The sequence below is a fragment of the Salvelinus alpinus genome, chromosome 7, assembly GCF_045679555.1.
Source record: "Salvelinus alpinus chromosome 7, SLU_Salpinus.1, whole genome shotgun sequence".
NCBI classification, from domain to species: domain Eukaryota; kingdom Metazoa; phylum Chordata; class Actinopteri; order Salmoniformes; family Salmonidae; genus Salvelinus; species Salvelinus alpinus.
In genome coordinates, this window is record NC_092092.1 from 18107775 (window position 1) to 18127475 (window position 19701).

Here is a 19701-nt window from a genome sequence, read left to right on the forward strand (position 1 = left end):
TAGCTATTTGATTAACTGTTCACGAGTCTTATGGCTTGGGGGTAGAACCTGTTAAGAAGCCTTTTTGACCTAGACTTGGCGCTCCGGTACCGCTTGCCGTGCGGTAGCAGAGAGAACAGTCTATGACTCGGGTGGCTGGAGCCCTTAGCAATTTTATGGGCCTTCCTATGACACCGCCTGGTATAGAGGTCCTGGATGGCAGGAAGCTTGGCCCCAGTGACGTACTGGGCCGTACATACTACCCTCTGTAGTGCCTTGCGATCGGAGGCCAAGCAGTTGCCATACCAGGCGGTGATGTAACCAGTCAGGATGCTCTCGATGGTGCAGCTGTGGAACTTTTTGAGGATCTGAGGACCCATGCCAAATCTCTTCAGTCTCCTGAGGGGGAATGGGTGTTGTCGTGCCCTCTTCACGACTGTCGTGGTGTGTTTGGACCATGATAGCTTATTGGTGATGTGGACACCAAGGAACTTGAAGCTCTCAACCTGCTCCACAACAGCCCCGTCGATGAGAATGGGGGCGTGCTCGGCACTCCTTTTTCTATAGTCCACAATCATCTCGTTTGTCTTGATCACGTTGAGGGAGAGGTCGTTATCCTGGCAACACACTGTCAGGTCTCTGACCTCCCTATCGGCTCTCATTTTTGTCTGTGATCAGGCTGTTGTGTCATCTGCAGACTTAATGATGGTGTTGGAGTTGTGCTTGGCCATGCAATCATAGATGAACAGGGAATACAGGAGGGGATAGAGCACACACCCCTGAGCGGCCCCTGTGCTGAGGATCACAGTGGCAGATGTGTTGTTACCTACACTTACCACCTGGGGGCGGCCCATCAGGAAGACCAGAATCCAGTTGCAGAGGGAGATGTTTAGTCCCAGGGTCCTTATCTTAGTGATGAGCTTTGAGGGCACTATGGTGTTGAACGCTGAGCTGTAGTCAATGAATAGCATTAAGCATCTCCAATCCAAAATTAAATCCAGAATTGGCTTCCTATTTCACAACAAAGCATCCTTCACTCATGCTGCCAAACATACCTTAGTAAAACTGACTATCCTGCCGATCCTTGACTTCGACGATGTCATTTACAAAATAGCCTCCAACACTCTACTCAGCAAATTGGATGCAGTCTATCACAGTGCCATCCGTTTTGTCACCAAAGCCCCATATACTACCCACCACTGCGACCTGTATGCTCTCGTTGGCTGGCCCTCGCTTCATATCCGTCGCCAAACCCACTGGCTCCAGGCCATCTATAAGTCATTGCTAGGTAAAGCCCCGCCTTATCTCAGCTCACTGGTCACCATAGCAGCACCCACTAGCAGCACCCACCCGCAGCACGCGCTCCAGCAGGTATATTTCACTGGTCACCCCCAAAGCCAATTCCTCCTTCGGCCGCCTTTCCTTCCAGTTCTCTGCTGCCAATGACTGGAACGAACTGCAAAAATCACTGAAGCTGGAGACTCATATCTCCCTCACTAGCTTTAAGCACCAGCTGTCAAGAGCAGCTCACAGATCACTGCACCTGTACATAGCCAATCTGTAAATAGCCCATCCAACTACCTCATCACCATATTGTTATTTATTTTGCTCCTTTGCACCCCAGTATTGCGACTTGCACACTCATCTTCTGCACATCTATCAACCCAGTGTTTAATTTGCCATACTGTAATAATTTCGCCACTATGGCCTATTTATTGCCTCACCCCCTTATCCTACCTCATTTGTACACACTGTATATAGACTTTCTCTATTGTATTATTGACTGTACGTTTGTTTATTCCATGTGTAACTCTGTGTTGTTGTTTGTGTCGCACTGCTTTGCTTTATCTTGGCCAGGTCGCAGTTGTAAATGAGAACTTGTTCTCAACTAGCCTACCTGGTTAAATAAAGGTGAAATACATATTTAAAAAAAAAAATAGCATTCTCACGTAGGTGATCCTTTTGTCCAGGTGGGAAAGGGCAACAGATCATCTGTGGATCTGTTGGGGCCATTTGCAAATTGGAGTGGGTCTAGGGTTTCTGGGATAATGGTGTTGATGTGAGCCATGACCAGCCTTTCAAAGGACTTCATGGCTACAGACGTGAGTGCTACGGGTCGGTAGTCATTTAGGCAGGTTACCTTGGTGTTCTTATGCACATGGACTATGGTGGTCTGCTTGAAACATGTTGGTATTACAGACTCGGTCAGGGACAGGTTGAAAATGTCAGTGAAGACACTTGCCAATTGGTCAGAGCATGCTCGGAGTAAACATCCTGGTAATCCGTCTGGCCCTGCAGCCTTGTGAATGTTGACCTGTTGAAAGGTCTTACTCACATCGGCTACGGAGAGCGTAATCACACAGTAGTCCGGAACAGCTGATGCTCTCATGCACACTTCAGTGTTGCTTGCTTCGAAGCAAACATAGAAGTTATTTAGCTCGTCTGGTAAGCTCGTGTCACTGGGCAGCTCGTGGCTGTGCTTCCCTTTGTAGTCCATAATAGTTTGCAAGCTACTGTGTGTGACTGTGTGAGAGCGAAGTGTTGCATTGCGCTCATCTCAGTATCCTAGCTTATTCATTGATGATAGGTCCTGCTTTACTGAAGTTGTGAGACATTGCATGGCAAGAAATTGTGAGATACAGCATTTGATTGCAGATAGAAAGGCCTAGCGCACAGTTCCGACTATCTGCCAGGTGACCGACCTGCCTATACTGTGCCTCTCCCTCTTTTTCAATCCCTCGCTAGCTCTCAAAGAAAGATGTGAGTGTTTGTGTTCTCGGAAGTGTGGCAACTGATCAGTATCCTTCATTCCAAAACCACTGAATCTTAAGAGAATATTGACACTCAGAAATGGGAGTCGACACCAGAGTTGACTCCCATTTCTGAGTGTCAATATTCTCTTAAGATTCAGTATTTTTGAGTTGAGGAATCAATTCTTCACCACTACGTCATCGTCGTTAACAGTTGGAAAAATTACAGAGAAAGGCAAGCGACAGGAGCGAGGTGCTGTATGGCAATACTTTAAGAAGTTAAATGAAAAGGAAATGCAAACTTTGTGAAGTGGAATTTAGGTACAGTAATGGTAGTACAGGTGCAATGCTTAACCATCTGAAAGGGACGTACCGTGAGACCAAAACTGTTGCTGGCATCGACGCAGCTGTATTGTGAATTCACTTTTCTTTTTCTTTTTTTTTTTTTTTCTTTTTTTTTTTAAATCTTATCGCTTTAACGGAAAACAGATAAAAAAATAACTGCAGTTTAAATGTTAAGAAAAGATTTATATTTGTCACATCCCTACTATATTTGTAGTAAATCAAGTCAAAGTGGTATGAGAAGGGACATTTCCAAACAAGTCAGGGATGTATAGCCTGGGATCCACACTAAAAAGGCGACAATCTTTTTGTCACACCCTGATCTGTTTCACCTGTCTTTGTGATTGTCTCCACCCCCCTCCAGGTGTCGTCCATCTTCCCCATTATCTCCTGTGTATTTATACCTGTGTTCTCTGTTTGTCTGTTGCCAGTTCGTCTTGTTTGTCAACCAGCGTTTTTGTGTCTCAACTCCTGCTTTTCTCAGTCTCTCTTTTTCTCTCCCTCCTGGTTTTGACCACTCTGCCTGCCCCTGAGCCTGCCTGCCGACCTGTACCTTTGCCCCAACTCTGGATTACTGACCTCTGCCTACCCTGACCCTGCCTGCCGTCTGCTACCTTTGCCCCTGCCTGCCTTGACCTGTCTATTGCCTGCCCCTGTTGGATTATCTATTGCCTGCCCCTGTTGGATTATTTGGGCGGCAGGTAGCCTAGTGGTTAGAGCGTTGGGCCAGTAACCGAAAGGTTTATAGATCGAATCCCCGAGCTGACAAGGTAAAAATCTGCCATTCTGCCCCTGAACAAGGCAGTTAACCCACTGTTTCTAGGCCGTCATTGTAAATAAAAATGTGTTCTTAACTGACTTGCCTAGTTAAATAAAGGTTATAAAAATAAATAAAATGAAACCATTGTTAATTTGACATTGTCTTCATCTGGGTCATACCTGATACTTTTGGTATGAGACACACTGGTGTGAGACACACTGCTCACCATCTTATGAAAGGACGTGTGTGTTGTATTCCTCCACCATTCTGTCCAATTTCCACACCTCTGAGTATTTTACACACCTCTTGGAAGCTCATTTTGACATTTTACTCCATACAAAAAATAATTTAAATAAAAATGCACTGTATGTTTTCAAACTGTTGTTCCCTATACTTCATTTTGAGTGTCTTAGAGACTTCACATACACTGAACCTACAGTATTTTTATAACTATGCAATTAGCAGTTTATGGTTTCACGAGACTAGGACTATGGGAGATGTAAAGGCTTTACAAGGTTTGCCTGTGGTTTGCATCCAGGAGGAAAGTGAGTTTTTCTGTTCGAATGAGAGGCAATTATGTGTTACAGTGTAGGGTAGGCCTAATTTCAGGGAATTACACCCGTGTCGGTCTGCCTCCCCCTCCGTCTTGCTTTTGTCCTAAATTCCTATTCAGTGAAGTGAAACAATAGTGAAGCAGGTCTCAATAGTGATTTACTCACGCTGTTATCCAGTCCTTAGGATATGGCACATGACAACAGTGAAGTAGGTCTCAATGGTTATTTACTCACACTGTTATCCAGTCCTTGGGACATGGCCCATGATCCAGCCATGGTGATGCTCAAGTTGGGGTGGTCTGTAAGAGAGACAGAGTGGGATAATAGCTTACGTAAATAATAAGGGTGGAATACAAATGTCTGCTGAAGGGTAAAACCATAGATCTCAGGTACTCATCTGGCACCATGGTCTATGTAGGTGAGACAAACACACACCTATCATACACATGGGCATATGGTAACACACACACGCCTACCTATCTCCACTAACTCTTATCATACACATGGTCTATGTCGGTGAGACACACACTACACTGGATCCCCTAATAAATACAAATACTGTCATAACTCATGTACAGAATACAGTGCATGGTGTTATTCTTATTCATCTTCCAAGCTGTTCTTCCCCGTTCCCCACAAGATCGACACATCATTCATTCTCTCAAACACACACACACACACACACACACACACACACACACACACACACACACACACACACACACACACACACACACACACACACACACACACACACACACACACACACACACACACACACACACACAGGGCAGTAGCATACCTCTGAAAAGTAGTGTCATGTGAAGCTCAGAGGTGCCCAGGTCAACCAGGTAGAGGCCATCAGAGCTTCCCATCCACACCCAGCTGTAATCAATACAGGTGGCATAGAGAGAGAACCTTATGCCATATGGATAAACACTTATATATACACACACACACACACACAGCAGAGGGGCACAGGAAGAGAACCATGTGGGAAAAGCTGTTACACATTATTCCATCAAAGGGCCTTTGATTCAGTAGATTGAAGAGGAGATTACAATGTAACCCCACACTAAAGAGGAGAATACAATGTAACCCCACACTAAAGAGGAGAATACAATGTAACCCCACACTAAAGAGGAGAATACAATGTAACCCCACACTAAAGAGGAGAATACAATGTAACCCCACACTAAAGAGGAGAATACAATGTAACCCCACACTAAAGAGGAGAATACAATGTAACCCCACACTAAAGAGGAGAATACAATGTAACCCCACACTAAAGAGGAGAATACAATGTAACCCCACACTAAAGAGGCGAAGACAATGTAACCCCACACTAAAGAGGAGAATACAATGTAACCCCACACTAAAGAGAATACAATGTAACCCCACACTATAGAGAATACAATGTAACCCCACACTAAAGAGAATACAATGTAACCCCACACTAAAGAGGAGAATACAATGTAACCTCACACTAAAGAAAGACAGTGTTGTCGCAACTGGTGAGATGGCAAGGTGCACGCACACACACACACAACCAACTGGTGAGATGGCAAGGTGCACGCACACACACACACAACCAACTGGTGAGATGGCAAGGTGCACGCACACACACACAACCAACTGGTGAGATGGCAAGGTGCACGCACACACACACACAACCAACTGGTGAGATGGCAAGGTGCACGCACACGCACACACAACCAACTGGTGAGATGGCAAGGTGCACGCACACACACACACAACCAACTGGTGAGATGGCAAGGTGCACGCACACACACACACAACCAACTGGTGAGATGGCAAGGTGCACGCACACACACACACAACCAACTGGTGAGATGGCAAGGTGCACGCACACACACACACAACCAACTGGTGAGATGGCAAGGTGCACGCACACACACACAACCAACTGGTGAGATGGCAAGGTGCACGCACACACACACACAACCAACTGGTGAGATGGCAAGGTGCACGCACACACACACACAACCAACTGGTGAGATGGCAAGGTGCACACGCACACACAACCAACTGGTGAGATGGCAAGGTGCACGCACACGCACACACAACCAACTGGTGAGATGGCAAGGTGCACACGCACACACAACCAACTGGTGAGATGGCAAGGCGCACGCACACGCACACACAACCAACTGGGAGCATTGGGTTTGGTTGAATTTTCCCCTGGTTTAATGCTGCATACAGTACCTTCGGAAAATATTCAGACCCCTTGACTTTTTCCACATTTTGTAACATTACAGCCTTATTCTAAAATGTATTACATTTTCCCCCCTCATCACACTACACCCAATATCCCATAATGACAAAGCAAAAACATGTTTTTATACATTTTAGCAAATTTATTACAAATAAAAAACAGATATCACATTTACGTAAGTATTCAGAACTTTTACTTTGTTTGTTCTGTACTTTGTTGAAGCACTTTTAGCAGCGATTACATATCGAGTCTTCTTGGGTATGCCTACAAGCTTGGCACACCCGTATTTGGGGAGTTTTTCCCCATTCTTCTCTGCAGATCCTCTCAAGCTCTGTCAGGTTGGATGGGGAGCGTTGCTGCACTGCTATTTTCAGGTTTTATCGACCCAGAGAATTTTGTTTCTCATGGTCTGAGAGTCTTAAGGTGTCTTTTGGCAAACTCCAAGCGGGCTGTCATGTGCCTTTTACTGAGGAGTGGCTTCTGTCTGGCCCGTCTACAATAAAGGCCTGATTGGTGGAGTGTTGCAGAGATGGTTGTCCTTCTGTCCTTCTGTAAGGAACTCTGGAGCTCTGTCAGAGTGACCATCGGGCTCTTGGTCACCTCCCTGAACAAGGCCCTTCTCCCCGGATTGCTCAGTTTGGCCGGGCGGCTAGCTCTAGGAAGAGTCTTGGTGGTTCCAGACTTCTTCCATTTAAGAATGATGGAGGCCACTGTGTTCTTGGGGATCTTCAATGCTGCAGACATTTTTTAGTAACCTTCCCCAGATTGGAGCCTCGACACAATCGTGTCTCAGAGCTCTACAGACAATCCCCTCGACCTCATGGCTTGGTTTCTGCTCTGACATGCACTGTCAACTGTGGGACCTTATATAGACAGGTGTGTGCCTTTCCAAATCATGTCCAATCAATTTAATTTACCACAGGTGGACTCCAATGATGTTGTAGAAACATCTCAAGGATGATTAATGGAAACAGGATGAACCTGAGGTCAATTTCGAGTCTCATAGCAAAGGGTCTGAATAGGTATGTAAATAAGGTATTTCTGTTTTTAATACTTTATACATTTTATACATAAACTGTTTTCATTTCATTATTATGGGGTATTGTGTGTAGATTGCTAACTTTTTTATTTATTTAATACATTTTAGAATAAGGCTGTAATGTAACAAAATGTGGAAAAAGTCAAGGGGTCTGAATATTTCCGAAGGTACTGTATGTACATCATAAGGTGGAAACCAGGGAACTATAGTCATCTCACGCTGTAGGATAAATAAGACAGGGTGGCAGAGGAGAGGAGACAGGAAGAGGAGGCTCTTCAACCAACAACGATCGTGTCCAACATAGTCCACTGTTTAGTTTAAGTAGTGAAATCCATGCCTTGCCTCGACTTTACAAATAAACTCAGGAAAATGTTGTACAGTAGTAGGAAATAACAAACCATGATTGACTAGGCCTAGAAGTCTGTGATACAAGTTGTGTCTCTATAACTGCTAAAACATTTATTTTTATATACTGATGTGCCTGGTCTCAGATCTGTTTGTGCTGCATTGTCACCTCCTATGGTCATTGTCATGCCTTCATGAGTTAGCTGTACAGATGGTTATGTAAACTGAGTTGAGTTGACTATATAGCACAAACCAATCTGGGACCAGGCTTCTGTTGTGACACACTGCATAGCTTTGATGCCTACTCTAAGACTCCTTGTGATGGACATATCAAAGTCAGAGTCTTGTGCCCTGAGAGTCCTGACCATTCTATACTAATCAGCCAGTCACCCTATGGCCTACAGCTGCACGTGCACCCCTTGTGCATCCCAGGCTTTGCATAGTGTCTACAGTACTTCACCATGGCAACAGGTGCGGATTGGACAGCCTGAGACTGTTAATGGCACTTTAGTTAGCCTTTAATAGGAAGTGTCCTGCTATCGCTGTGGAAACACCACTCTGACTCCCCAATTGGTAGTTAGTCACTACCAATAAAGACATGAACACCTGCAAGGCTGGAGAAATGTAAATGACGACGTTATATATTTACATTTATGATATCATATTTTCCTGGATCACTCAAAACTCCTGGTCTGTGGAAATAATGACAAATCAAGCACTCTCTACATGACCTGGGGAAACAGGCCTAGTAGGCTGTAATAAAGTACTCCTGGTTCCCAACCAGGAGTACTTGGCCTATCCACAGGGGTACTTGAGAAGAATCATTAGACCATATGCCTACTGGTAAAGTCTAATCAACTCAAATCAAATAATATTTGTCACATGCTTCGTAAACAACAGCTGTAGACTAACAGTGAAATGCTTACGGGCTATTCCCAACAATGCAAAGAGGAATAAAGAGAAGTAATAGAAAAATAATAACACAAAGAATAAATACACAATGAGTAACGATAACTTGGCTATATACACGAGGTACCAGAACCGATTCATTGTGCAGGGGTACGAGGTAATTTGGTAGATATGTACAGTACCAGTCAAAAGTTTGGACAGACCTACTCATTCAAGGGTTTTTCTTTACTTTTACTATTATCTATATTGTAGAATAAACTATGAATTAACACAAATGGAATCATGTATTAAGCAAAAAGTGCTAAACAAATCAAAATATTTTTTATATTTTAGATTCTTCAAAGTTGCCACCCTTCGCCTTGATGACAGATTTGCACACTCTTGGCATTCTCTCAGCCAGCTTCATGAGGAATCATTTTCCAACAGTTTACTCTGCGGTCCAACTAATCCCAAACCATCTCAATTGGGTTGAGGTCGAGTGATTGTGGAGGCCAGGTCATCTGATGCAGCACTCCATCACTCTTGGTCAAATAGCCCTTACAAAGCCTGGAGGTGTGTATTGGGTCATTGTCCTGTTGAAAAACAAATGATAGTCCCACTAAGCGCAAACCAGATGGGATGGCGTATCACTGCAGAATGCTGTGGTAGCCATGCTGGTTATGTGTGCCTTGAAATCAAAATAAATCACAGACAGTGTCACCAGCAAAGCACCCCCACACAATCACACTTCCTCCTCCTCCATGCTTCATGGTGGGAACCACACATGCGGAGATCATCCGTTCACCTACTCTGCGTCTCACAAAGACACAGCAGTTGGAACCAAAAATCTCAAATTTGGACTCATCAGACCAAAGGAGAGATTTCCACCGGTCTAATGTCCATTGCTCATGTTTCTTGGCCCAAGCAAGTCTCTTCTTATTGGTGTCCTTTAGTAGTGGTTTCTTTGCAGCAATTCGACCATGAAGGCCTGATTCACACAGTCTCCTCTGAACAGTTGATGTTGAGATGTGTCTGTTACTTGAACTCTGTGCAGCATTTATTTGGGCTGCAATTTCTGAGGCTGGTAACTCTAATGAACTTGTCCTCTGCAGCAGAGGTAAACCTGGGTCTTCCTTTCCTGTGGCGGTCCTCATGAGAGCCAGTTTCATCATAGCGCTTGATGGGTTTTGCAACTGCACTTGAAGAAACTTTCAAAGTTCTTGAAATTTTCCGGATTGACTGACCTTCATGTCTTAAAGTAATGATGGACTGTCATTTCTTGAGTCTGTTATTATTATTTGAGCTGTTCTTGCCATAATATGGACTAGGTATTTTACTAAATAGGGCTTTCTTCTGTATACCACAACCTACCTTGTCACAAAACAACTGATTGGCTCAAACGCATTAAGAAGGAAAGAAATTCCCGAATTTACTTTTAACAAGGCACATCTGTTAATTGAAATGCATTCCAGGTGACTAACTCATGAAGCTGGTTGAGAGAATGACAAGTGTGCAAAGCTGTCATCAAGGCAAAGGGTGGCTACTTTGAAGAATCTCAAATATAAAATGTATATTATTTTGATTTGTTTAACACTTTTTTGGTAACTACATGATTCCATGTGTTATTTCATAGTGTTGATGTCTTCACTATTATTTTACAATGTAGAAAATATAAAAAATAAAGAAAAACCCTTGAATGAGTAGGTGTGTCCAAACTTTTGACGGGTACTGTACATATAGGTAGGGCTAAAGTCACTACGCAACAGGAAAGATAATAAACAGTAACAGCAGCGTATGTGATGAGACAAAAGAGTCAATGGTCATTGCAGATGGTCCAGGTAGTTATTGGTTAACTATTTTTTTTGTTTTTGTTTTTTTTTATCCCCTTTTCTCCCCAATTTTCGGGAGAGACGAAGGTCGAAAGCCATGCGTCCTCCGAAGCACAACCCAACCAAGCCGCACTGCTTCTTAACACAGCGCGCCTCCAACCCGGAAGCCAGCCGCACCAATGTGTCGGAGGAAACACCGTGCACCTGGCCCCCTTAGTTAGCGCGCACTGCGCCCGGCCCGCCACAGGAGTCGCTGGAGTGCGATGAGACAAGGATATCCCTACCGGCCAAACCCTCCCTAACCCGGACGACGCTAGGCCAATTGTGCGTCGCCCCACGGACCTCCCGGTCGCGGCCGGCTGCGACAGAGCCTGGGCGCGAACCCAGAGACTCTGGTGGCGCAGCTAGCACTGCGATGCAGTGCCCTAGACCACTGCGCCACCCGGGAGGCCAATTGGTTAACTATTTAACTAACTATTTAGCAGTCTTATGGCTTGAGGTTAGAAGCTGTTCAGGGTCCTGTTGGTTGCAGACTTGCCTTGCGGTAGCAGAGAGAACATGCTATGACTTGGGTGGCTGACAATTTTTAGGGCCTTCGTCTGACACCGCCTGGTAAAGAGGTCCATGATGGCAGGGAGCTCGGACCCAGTGATGTACTGCACTGTACGCATTACCCTATGTAGAGCCCTGCGATCAGATGCCATACCAAGCGGTGATGCAGCCAATCAAGATGCTCTCAATGGTGCAGCTGTAGAAGGTTTTGAGAATCTAAGGGCCCATGCCAAATCTTTTTAGCCTCCTGATGGGGAAGAGACGTTGTCGTGCCCTCTTCACAACTGTGTTGGTGTGTGTGGACCACAATAGGTTGTTAGTGACCTGCTCCACTACAGCCCTGTCGATGTGGATGGTGGTGCCCGCTGTTTCCTGTAGTTCACGTTTCCTGTAGTTCAGCTCCTTTGTCTTGCTCAAGTTGAGGAAGAGGTTGTTGTCCTGGCAGTGATCTGAACTGCTCCCTGTAGGCTGTCTCATCGTTGTCGGTGATCAGTCCTATCACTGTCGTGTTGTCTGCAAAATTAATGATGGTGTTGGAGTTGTGCGCGGTCACGCAGTCGTGGGTGAACAGGGAGTACAGGAGGGGACTAAGCACGCAACCCTGAGGGGCCCTCGTGTTGAGGGTCAGCGTGGCGGATGTGTTGTTGCCTACCCTCACCACCTGGGGGTGGCTCGTCAGGAAGTTCAGAATCCAGTTGCAGAGGGAGGTGTTCAGTACCAGCATACTTAGCTTGGTGATGAGCTTGGAGGGCACTATGGTATTGAATGCTGAGCTGTAGTCAATGAACAGCATTCTCACGTAGGTGTTCTTTTTGTCCAGGTGAGAAAGGGCATTGTGGAGTGCAATAGAGATTGCGTCATCAGTGGATTTGTTGGGGCCGTATGCGAATTGGAGTGGGTCCTGGGTGTCTGGGATGATGGTGTGAGATATGATCAGCCTTTCAAAGCATTTCATGGCTACAGATGTGAGGGGGCACTTCACATGAGAGGTATTTCAGGGGAAGTCCGGGCAGAGCAAAATGTACTTGGTGTTACAGTAATCGAAAAAGGTTTAGAAACACTGATATAAACTACAAAGGCATCAAACATCTGCTAAAATTGACTGTGACAATGGGTTAAACACGTGATGTGTCAAGTGATAAATTAAGAGATGTGTTGCATTAACCCCTTTAATCTACAGCACATGGACCCTGGAGAGAAACCCATTTTACCTCTGTTTCCCATGATCAATGTCAGGTAGCCTGTGATAAGCACAAATTCTGAGGACTGGCTTTGCCGTCTCCACTGGGTCTGGAGTGATTCCTGGAACGAAACACAAGAGGTGGCTTGGGGTCAGTTATTATTTTATTTGACCTTTATTTAACTAGGCAAGTCAGTTAAGAACAAATTATTATTTACAATGACGGCCTACCAAAAGGCAAAAGGCTTCCTGTGGGGACGGGGGCTGGAATTAAAAATAAAACGAATAAAATAAAAATATAGGACAAAACACACATCACGAAGAGAGAAACAAGACAACACTACATAAAGAGAGACCTAAGAAAACAACATAGCATGGCAGCAACACATGACAACACAGCATGGTAGCAACACAACATGACAACAACATGGTAGAAACAACATGGCAGCAGCACAACATGGTAGCAGCACAAAACATGGTACAAACAACATTAGAGCACAGACAACAGCATAAAGGGCAAGAAGGTAGAGACAACAATATATCACACAAAGCAGCCACAACTGTCAGTAACTGTCCATGATAGAGTCTTTACGAAATATGACAAAAAATGCTATTGAGTTATTGGATGGACAGTCAGACACAGCATATTACTATATAACCCCAAACCTCCTACAGAACATAACTCAGTGTTCTGATTCCATCTAGTGTTAGGAAAAACACTTTCAAGTTTACATTTTATTTATTTTACTCATAATGTGAGAGAAAAAGTGGGAAATAAGTTCAAGTTCATGGTCCAAACGTTATGTGAAAATGAAAATGTGTCTTTGGCTAGCAGGCATATGGCTAAAACACATCACAGGAAACAAACAAATCACGTCCATAACTACTTTACTATCTTCTCTTACCTAGTATACCACCAGTCTGTGGGGCCACTGTGTCCAGGTGTCTTTGGTGTCGTTGTTGCACCTTGTGAAGGTCCAATTTGGTCACCAAATGACATCTGTGGTCCTCAGGAAGAGTGAAGCTCCACACCTGGAAATCACAGAATGAATGAATGTCTGTCTGTCTGTCTGTCCGTCTGTCTGTATGTCTGTCTGTCTGTCTGTCTGTCTGTCTGTCTGTCTGTCTGTCTGTCTGTCTGTGTCTGTGTCTGTGTGTGTGTGTGTGTGTGAGAGAGAGAGACCAACCTGTCCATCAGCAGAACCAGTGACAAGCTGCCTGCTCTTCTCCAAGAACAACATACTGAGTAGTGGAGATGCTGGAGGACAGAGGGCGTGGACAGAGAGTTATTATTGATTAAATATCAAACCAAATGTACCGTAAACTGGTGTATCCACTGTTCACATACCTGACAATACAGCAGACTGATAGAGAATCTGTTCCATTTTTAATCCCCAAACCTTTCGAAAAGAGAAATTATCAATTGGTAAATGTTTAAAACCTGTTCCTATGGACAACAGTCTCTCTTGGAACAATAAACAGACGATCGCACACGTGAAATGATGCAAGCTACAGCTGACTTAGTAGCTAGTCATTTCATTTGTACTTAGAAAGCTACAGTGTAGCGTACACTTTGATAAGGGATGCAAAAACGACTTCAAGCAAAACAACTGAAGCCAAGTTATTTCACTGGTTAGTGAATAACCTGACTGTACCTTAAATGTGCGGTCTTCTGATATGGACACCAGGATGTCTTTGTTCCATGGACAGAACTCAGCTGCTGTCAAAGGTCCCAGGTGGCCAGCCAGCACGGACAACACTTCCTCTATCTGGAGGTCAGTCAAATAGACAACACATTCTCTATCTGGAGATCAGTCAAACAGACAACACTTCCTCTATCTGGAGGTCAGTCAAACAGACAACACTTCCTCTATCTGGAGGTCAGTCAAACAGACAACACTTCCTCTATCTGGAGGTCAGTCAAACAGACAACACTTCCTCTATCTGGAGGTCAGTCAAACAGACAACACTTCCTCTATCTGGAGGTCAGTCAAACAGACAACACTTCCTCTATCTGGAGGTCAGTCAAACAAACAGTGTATGCAATAGAAGATAAGATAACTTTATTGTCCAACTTTATTGTCCATTCATTTGTCATCATCTTACAAGAATTATAAAAACATAACACAAACACTTGTTATAAAGGATGAATTTGAGGGGTAGAGTACACATTCAGCATGCTGTACTTACATTGGAGTTGAGTATGTATACTTTCGCCCCTGAGCATGCAGCCACTCGCTCATCACAGGGACAAAATGACAGATGGACTACCTTGCCCAGTAGTGTCCCAATAACTGTACCAGACGCAACTACCCCTGAAAACATCTATGCTATTAGTATTTCAATAATTGTACTATATAGCATTGTAAATTGATTAATTGAGTGAGTGAGTGAGTAAATGAGGCCTTACCAGTATATAAAATGTTGCCCCTGAATTTAAATGTATTGTTGTCTTACTGTTCATACAGCTATGAAGCAAAACTCCTCACCCTCCCTAGTTCTCCTGTAGCAGCGCCGGATGTCCCAGACTATGACATAATCTGCAGAGGCAGAGCAGAGCAGGAGAGGGTCTCTACCTGTCCCAAATACCATGGCAGAGATGTCTCCATGGTGACCAGTCAGTCGCAGGGCCTGCAGAGGGGAGGAGATGCATTGGAGTGTGGTGGAGCCATGTGATGCAATGATTGAACAAGCAGATTTCTTTACACTTAAAGAAATTCTCCAGTACTTTTGTATAATTTATAGCTAGTAGTTCTGAAAGTAGCGCACATGAGCCAAAAGTGGGCCCCAAGAATTGCGTACTACGTCACATACAGTACCGGTCAAAAGTTTGGACACACCTACACACTCATTCTAGGGTTTTTCTTTATTTTATTATTTTCTACATTGTAGAATAATATTGAAGATATCAAAACTTTGAAATAACAAATATGGAATAATGTAGAAACCAAAAAAGTGTTAAACAAATCAAAATATATTATACAGTGGGGAGAACAAGTATTTGATACACTGCCGATTTTGCAGGTTTTCCTACTTACAAAGCATGTAGAGGTCTGTCATTTTTATCATAGGTACACTTCAACTGTGAGAGACGGAATCTAAAACAAAAATCCAGAAAATCACATTGTATGATTTTTAAGTAATTAATTTGCATTTTATTGCATGACATAAGTATTTGATCACCTACCAACCAGTAAGAATTCCGGCTCTCACAGACCTGTTAGTTTTTCTTTAAGAAGCCCTCCTGTTCTCCACTCATTACCTGTATTAACTGCACCTGTTTGAACTCGTTACCTGTATAAAAGACACCTGTCCACACACTCAATCAAACAGACTCCAACCTCTCCACAATGGCCAAGACCAGAGAGCTGTGTAAGGACATCAGGGATAAATTGTAGACCTGTACAAGGCTGGGATGGGCTACAGGACAATAGCCAAGCAGCTTGGTGAGAAGGCAACAACTGTTGGCACAATTATTAGAAAATGGAAGAAGTTCAAGATGACGGTCAATCACCCTCGGTCTGGGGCTCCATGCAAGATCTCACCTCGTGGGGCATCAATGATCATGAGGAATGTGAGGGATCAGCCCAGAACTACACGGCAGGACCTGGTCAATGACCTGAAGAGAGCTGGGACCACAGTCTCAAAGAAAACCATTAGTAACACACTACGCCGTCATGGATTAAAATCCTGCAGCGCACGCAAGGTCCCCCTGCTCAAGCCAGCGCATGTCCAGGCCCGTCTGAAGTTTGCCAATGACCATCTGGATGATCCAGAGGAGGAATGGGAGAAGGTCATGTGGTCTGATGAGACAAAAATAGAGCTTTTTGCTCTAAACTCCACTCGCCGTGTTTGGAGGAATAGAAGGATGAGTACAACCCCAAGAACACCATCCCAACCGTGAAGCATGGAGGTGGAAACATCATTCTTTGGGGATGCTTTTCTGCAAAGGGGACAGGACGACTGCACCGTATTGAAGGGAGGATGGATGGGGCCATGTATCGCGAGATCTTGACCAACAACCTCCTTCCCTCAGTAAGAGCATTGAAGATGGGTCGTGGCTGGGTCTTCCAGCATGACAACGACCCGAAACACACAGCCAGGGCAACTAAGGAGTGGCTCCGTAAGAAGCATCTCAAGGTCCTGGAGTGGCCTAGCCAGTCTCCAGACCTGAACCCAATAGAAAATCTTTGGAGGGAGCCGAAAGTCCGTATTGCCCAGCGACAGCCCCGAAACCTGAAGGATCTGGAGAAGGTCTGTATGGAGGAGTGGGCCAAAATCCCTGCTGCAGTGTGTGCAAACCTGGTCAAGAACTACAGGAAACGTATGATCTCTGTAATTGCAAACTAAGGTTTCTGTACCAAATATTCAGTTCTGCTTTTCTGATGTATCAAATACTTATGTCATGCAATAAAATGCAAATTAATTAATTAAAAATCATACAATGTGATTTTCTGGATTTTTGTTTTAGATTCCTTCTCTCACAGTTGAAGTGTACGTATGATAAAAATTACAGACCTCTACATGCTTTGTAAGTAGGAAAACCTGCAAAATTGTCAGTGTATCAAATACTTGTTCTCCCCACTGTATATTTGAGATTCTTCAAAGTAGCCACCCTTTGCCTTGATGACAGCTTTGCAAACTATTTTCCTAAAGACTCTCATGGTCTGAGAGTCTTAAGGTGCCTTTTGGCAAACTCCAAGAAGGCTGTCATGTGCCTTTTACTAAGGAGTGGCTTCCATCTAGCCACTCTACAATAAAGGCCTGATTGGTGGAGTGCTTCTGGAAGGTTCTCCCATCTCCACAGAGGACCTCTGGGGCTCTGTCAAAGTTACCATCACGGTTCTGTTACCGTCACCTCCCTGACCAAGGCCCTTCTCCCCCGATTGCTCAGTCTGGCCGGGCAGCCTGCTCTAGGAAGAGTTTTGGTGGTTTCAAACTTCTTCCATTAAAGAATGATGGAGGCCACTGTGCTCTTAGGGACCTTCAATGCTGCATAATTTTTTTTGGTACCCTTCCCCAGATCTGTGCCTCAACACAATCCCGTCTCGGAGCTCTACGGACAATTCCTTTGACCTCATGGCTTGGTTTTTGCTCTGACATGCACTGTCAACTGTGGGACCTTATATAGACAGGTGTGTGCCTTTCCAAATCATGTCCAATCAATTGAATTTACCACAGGTGGACTCCAATCAAGATGTAGAAACATCTCAAGGATGATCAATGGAAACAGGATGCACCTGAGCTCAATTTTGAGTCTCATAGCAAAATGTCTGAATACTTATGTAAATAAGGTATTTCTAAAAACCTGTTTTTGCTTCATCATTATGGGGTATTGTGTGTTGATTGATGAGGAAAAAATATAATTGAATCAATTTTAAAATAACACAGTAACGTAACAAAATGTGGAAAAAGTCAAGTGGTCTGAATACTTTCCGAATGCACTGTAGTCGCCAAAGTTCCGAAGCATGTATTTAACGGTGGGAAGCTACTGAGGAGGGCATATAGGTATTTTTATAATATCAAATCTTAGATGCCATCTTCTCCTGATGTGACCTTGAGTAAGGGTGTGTGTGTGTGTGTGTGTGTGTGTGTGTGTGTGTGTGTGTGTATGTCTCTGTGTGTCTCTGTGTGGGATTGTGGTTGGGAGATAAAACAGAACATCCTTTTGGCTAACATCCGTTTCCAACTTATACTGTAGGACTGTCTGTAACTGACCTTCAGCTCTGGGTCCAGGAGACAGTGTATCAACAGGTCCTTGCCTTGTAGTGGTGAGGCACAGTGAGAGGGACAGCAGGCCAGCTGCAGGTGAGATAGCAGTCTATCACAGGACAAGGATAGCTTTTCCACCATCAGTCTGTTGGTCCCTCTGCCTTCCCCACAACCATCCATGGTGATCGTTTCTAGCTATGTAGTTACTCTGAAAACAGCAAAATAAAGAAATCATAATCCATTGAAATAAATGGATAGCTAGTTAGGCTAATAACCCACTAAAACCATATTGATAACCCAAATAGGAGCAGCTAAAATATTATTTATCGCTATATTTGTTGCAGTAACTGCACTGTGTACTGTCACTCACAGACAGTCTTTCTAGTAGGTAATAGCTAAGAGCTGTATGTAGTCTGTGGTAAGGATTACCCAGCTAGCTAAAGCTAGCAAACTAGCTAGATGGGTAACAGAGCACATGTCTTGCTAACTTACGTTAGCTAATACTTTAGGCAACAGTCGTATTCTAACAGTAGAATATATTCTGCAACATAGATAGTCACCCACCTTAAAATAAATGCAGGTTAATTGTATCTCTAGCTAACTAAATTAGCTAAATATAGCAAATTCCTCACTACACCCTTCTAGACCAACCGACAGCCTGCAATATGGGTCAAAAAGTATTCTGGAGGGTTGCCTGGATACCAGGGACAACAACAGCAGATGCTCAAGTTTCCCCTTTCACATGTGTTGTAGTACTTGCACCTACCGCCAAGTGATACTGTTGTCATGTGCATGGTTTTCAGAGAGCTTGAATCGTGAATGGCCGGGTCACAACTGTTGTATGCTGGCTGACTGGCAACGTCAACAGCCGAACCTTCTAATTATTTCAATGGGCGAGGAGAAATAACGTATAATATTGGTCACAATCTGAACGTAACTGTCCTCGCACGGGAAGCACGAGGAGAAGGAGGTGCGATTGACCGGTGTTGTGGGGTGGCAGGTAGCATTTAGAGCGTTTGGTTAGTGACTGAATGATTGCTAGTTCGAATCCCGAAGCTGACTAAGTGAAATTTCTGTTGAAGTGCCCTTAACCAAGGCACTTAAACCCTATTGCTCAGTCGTCACTAATTAAGTCATAAACCCTGCCCATTTCTAAAATGTATGGTCTTAAAATCTGATTTTAAATCAAACCCTAACGTTAACCTTATCCTTAACCACACTGTTAACACTATGCCTGACCCTAACCTTAAATTAAGACAAAAAAGCTCATTTTTGATTTCCTTATTTTTTACAATATAGACATATTTTGACTTTGTGGCTGTGTTATCTAGTGGAAGCCTCGTTGCTCCAGGGTCACAGTTGATAATAGCTGATAATTGGCAATAAACCCACAATCCCTGTTCTTAAAAATAAAAAATTGTACCAGGCATTGTCTGAGCAAGGCCCATAAAATTGCCTAAGACTTTAGCCACCCCAACCATGGACTGTTCTCTTCACTACCGTCTGGCATCAGGTTTCGGACCAACAGGCTTATC

At 44.1% G+C, this 19701-nt stretch overlaps 1 protein-coding gene across 1 annotated transcript in view; it reads right to left on the minus strand.

Annotated features, from left to right (window-relative positions):
• The window catches only part of wdr27 (WD repeat domain 27), a 274954-nt gene extending 256124 nt beyond the window's left edge, over positions 1-18830 (minus strand). Inside the window, exons 1-11 of the mRNA XM_071409311.1 lie at positions 18731-18830; positions 18173-18374; positions 14944-15085; positions 14645-14769; positions 14110-14223; positions 13803-13854; positions 13642-13712; positions 13360-13486; positions 12486-12576; positions 5188-5270; positions 4620-4684 (exon numbers count right to left, since the gene is read on the minus strand). Coding sequence (XP_071265412.1) covers positions 4620-4684; positions 5188-5270; positions 12486-12576; positions 13360-13486; positions 13642-13712; positions 13803-13854; positions 14110-14223; positions 14645-14769; positions 14944-15085; positions 18173-18346 — 1044 coding nt within the window. The 5' untranslated portion in view covers positions 18347-18374; positions 18731-18830. The remainder of the gene's footprint in view (positions 1-4619; positions 4685-5187; positions 5271-12485; positions 12577-13359; positions 13487-13641; positions 13713-13802; positions 13855-14109; positions 14224-14644; positions 14770-14943; positions 15086-18172; positions 18375-18730) is intronic.
• Positions 18831-19701: the final 871 nt, after the last annotated feature.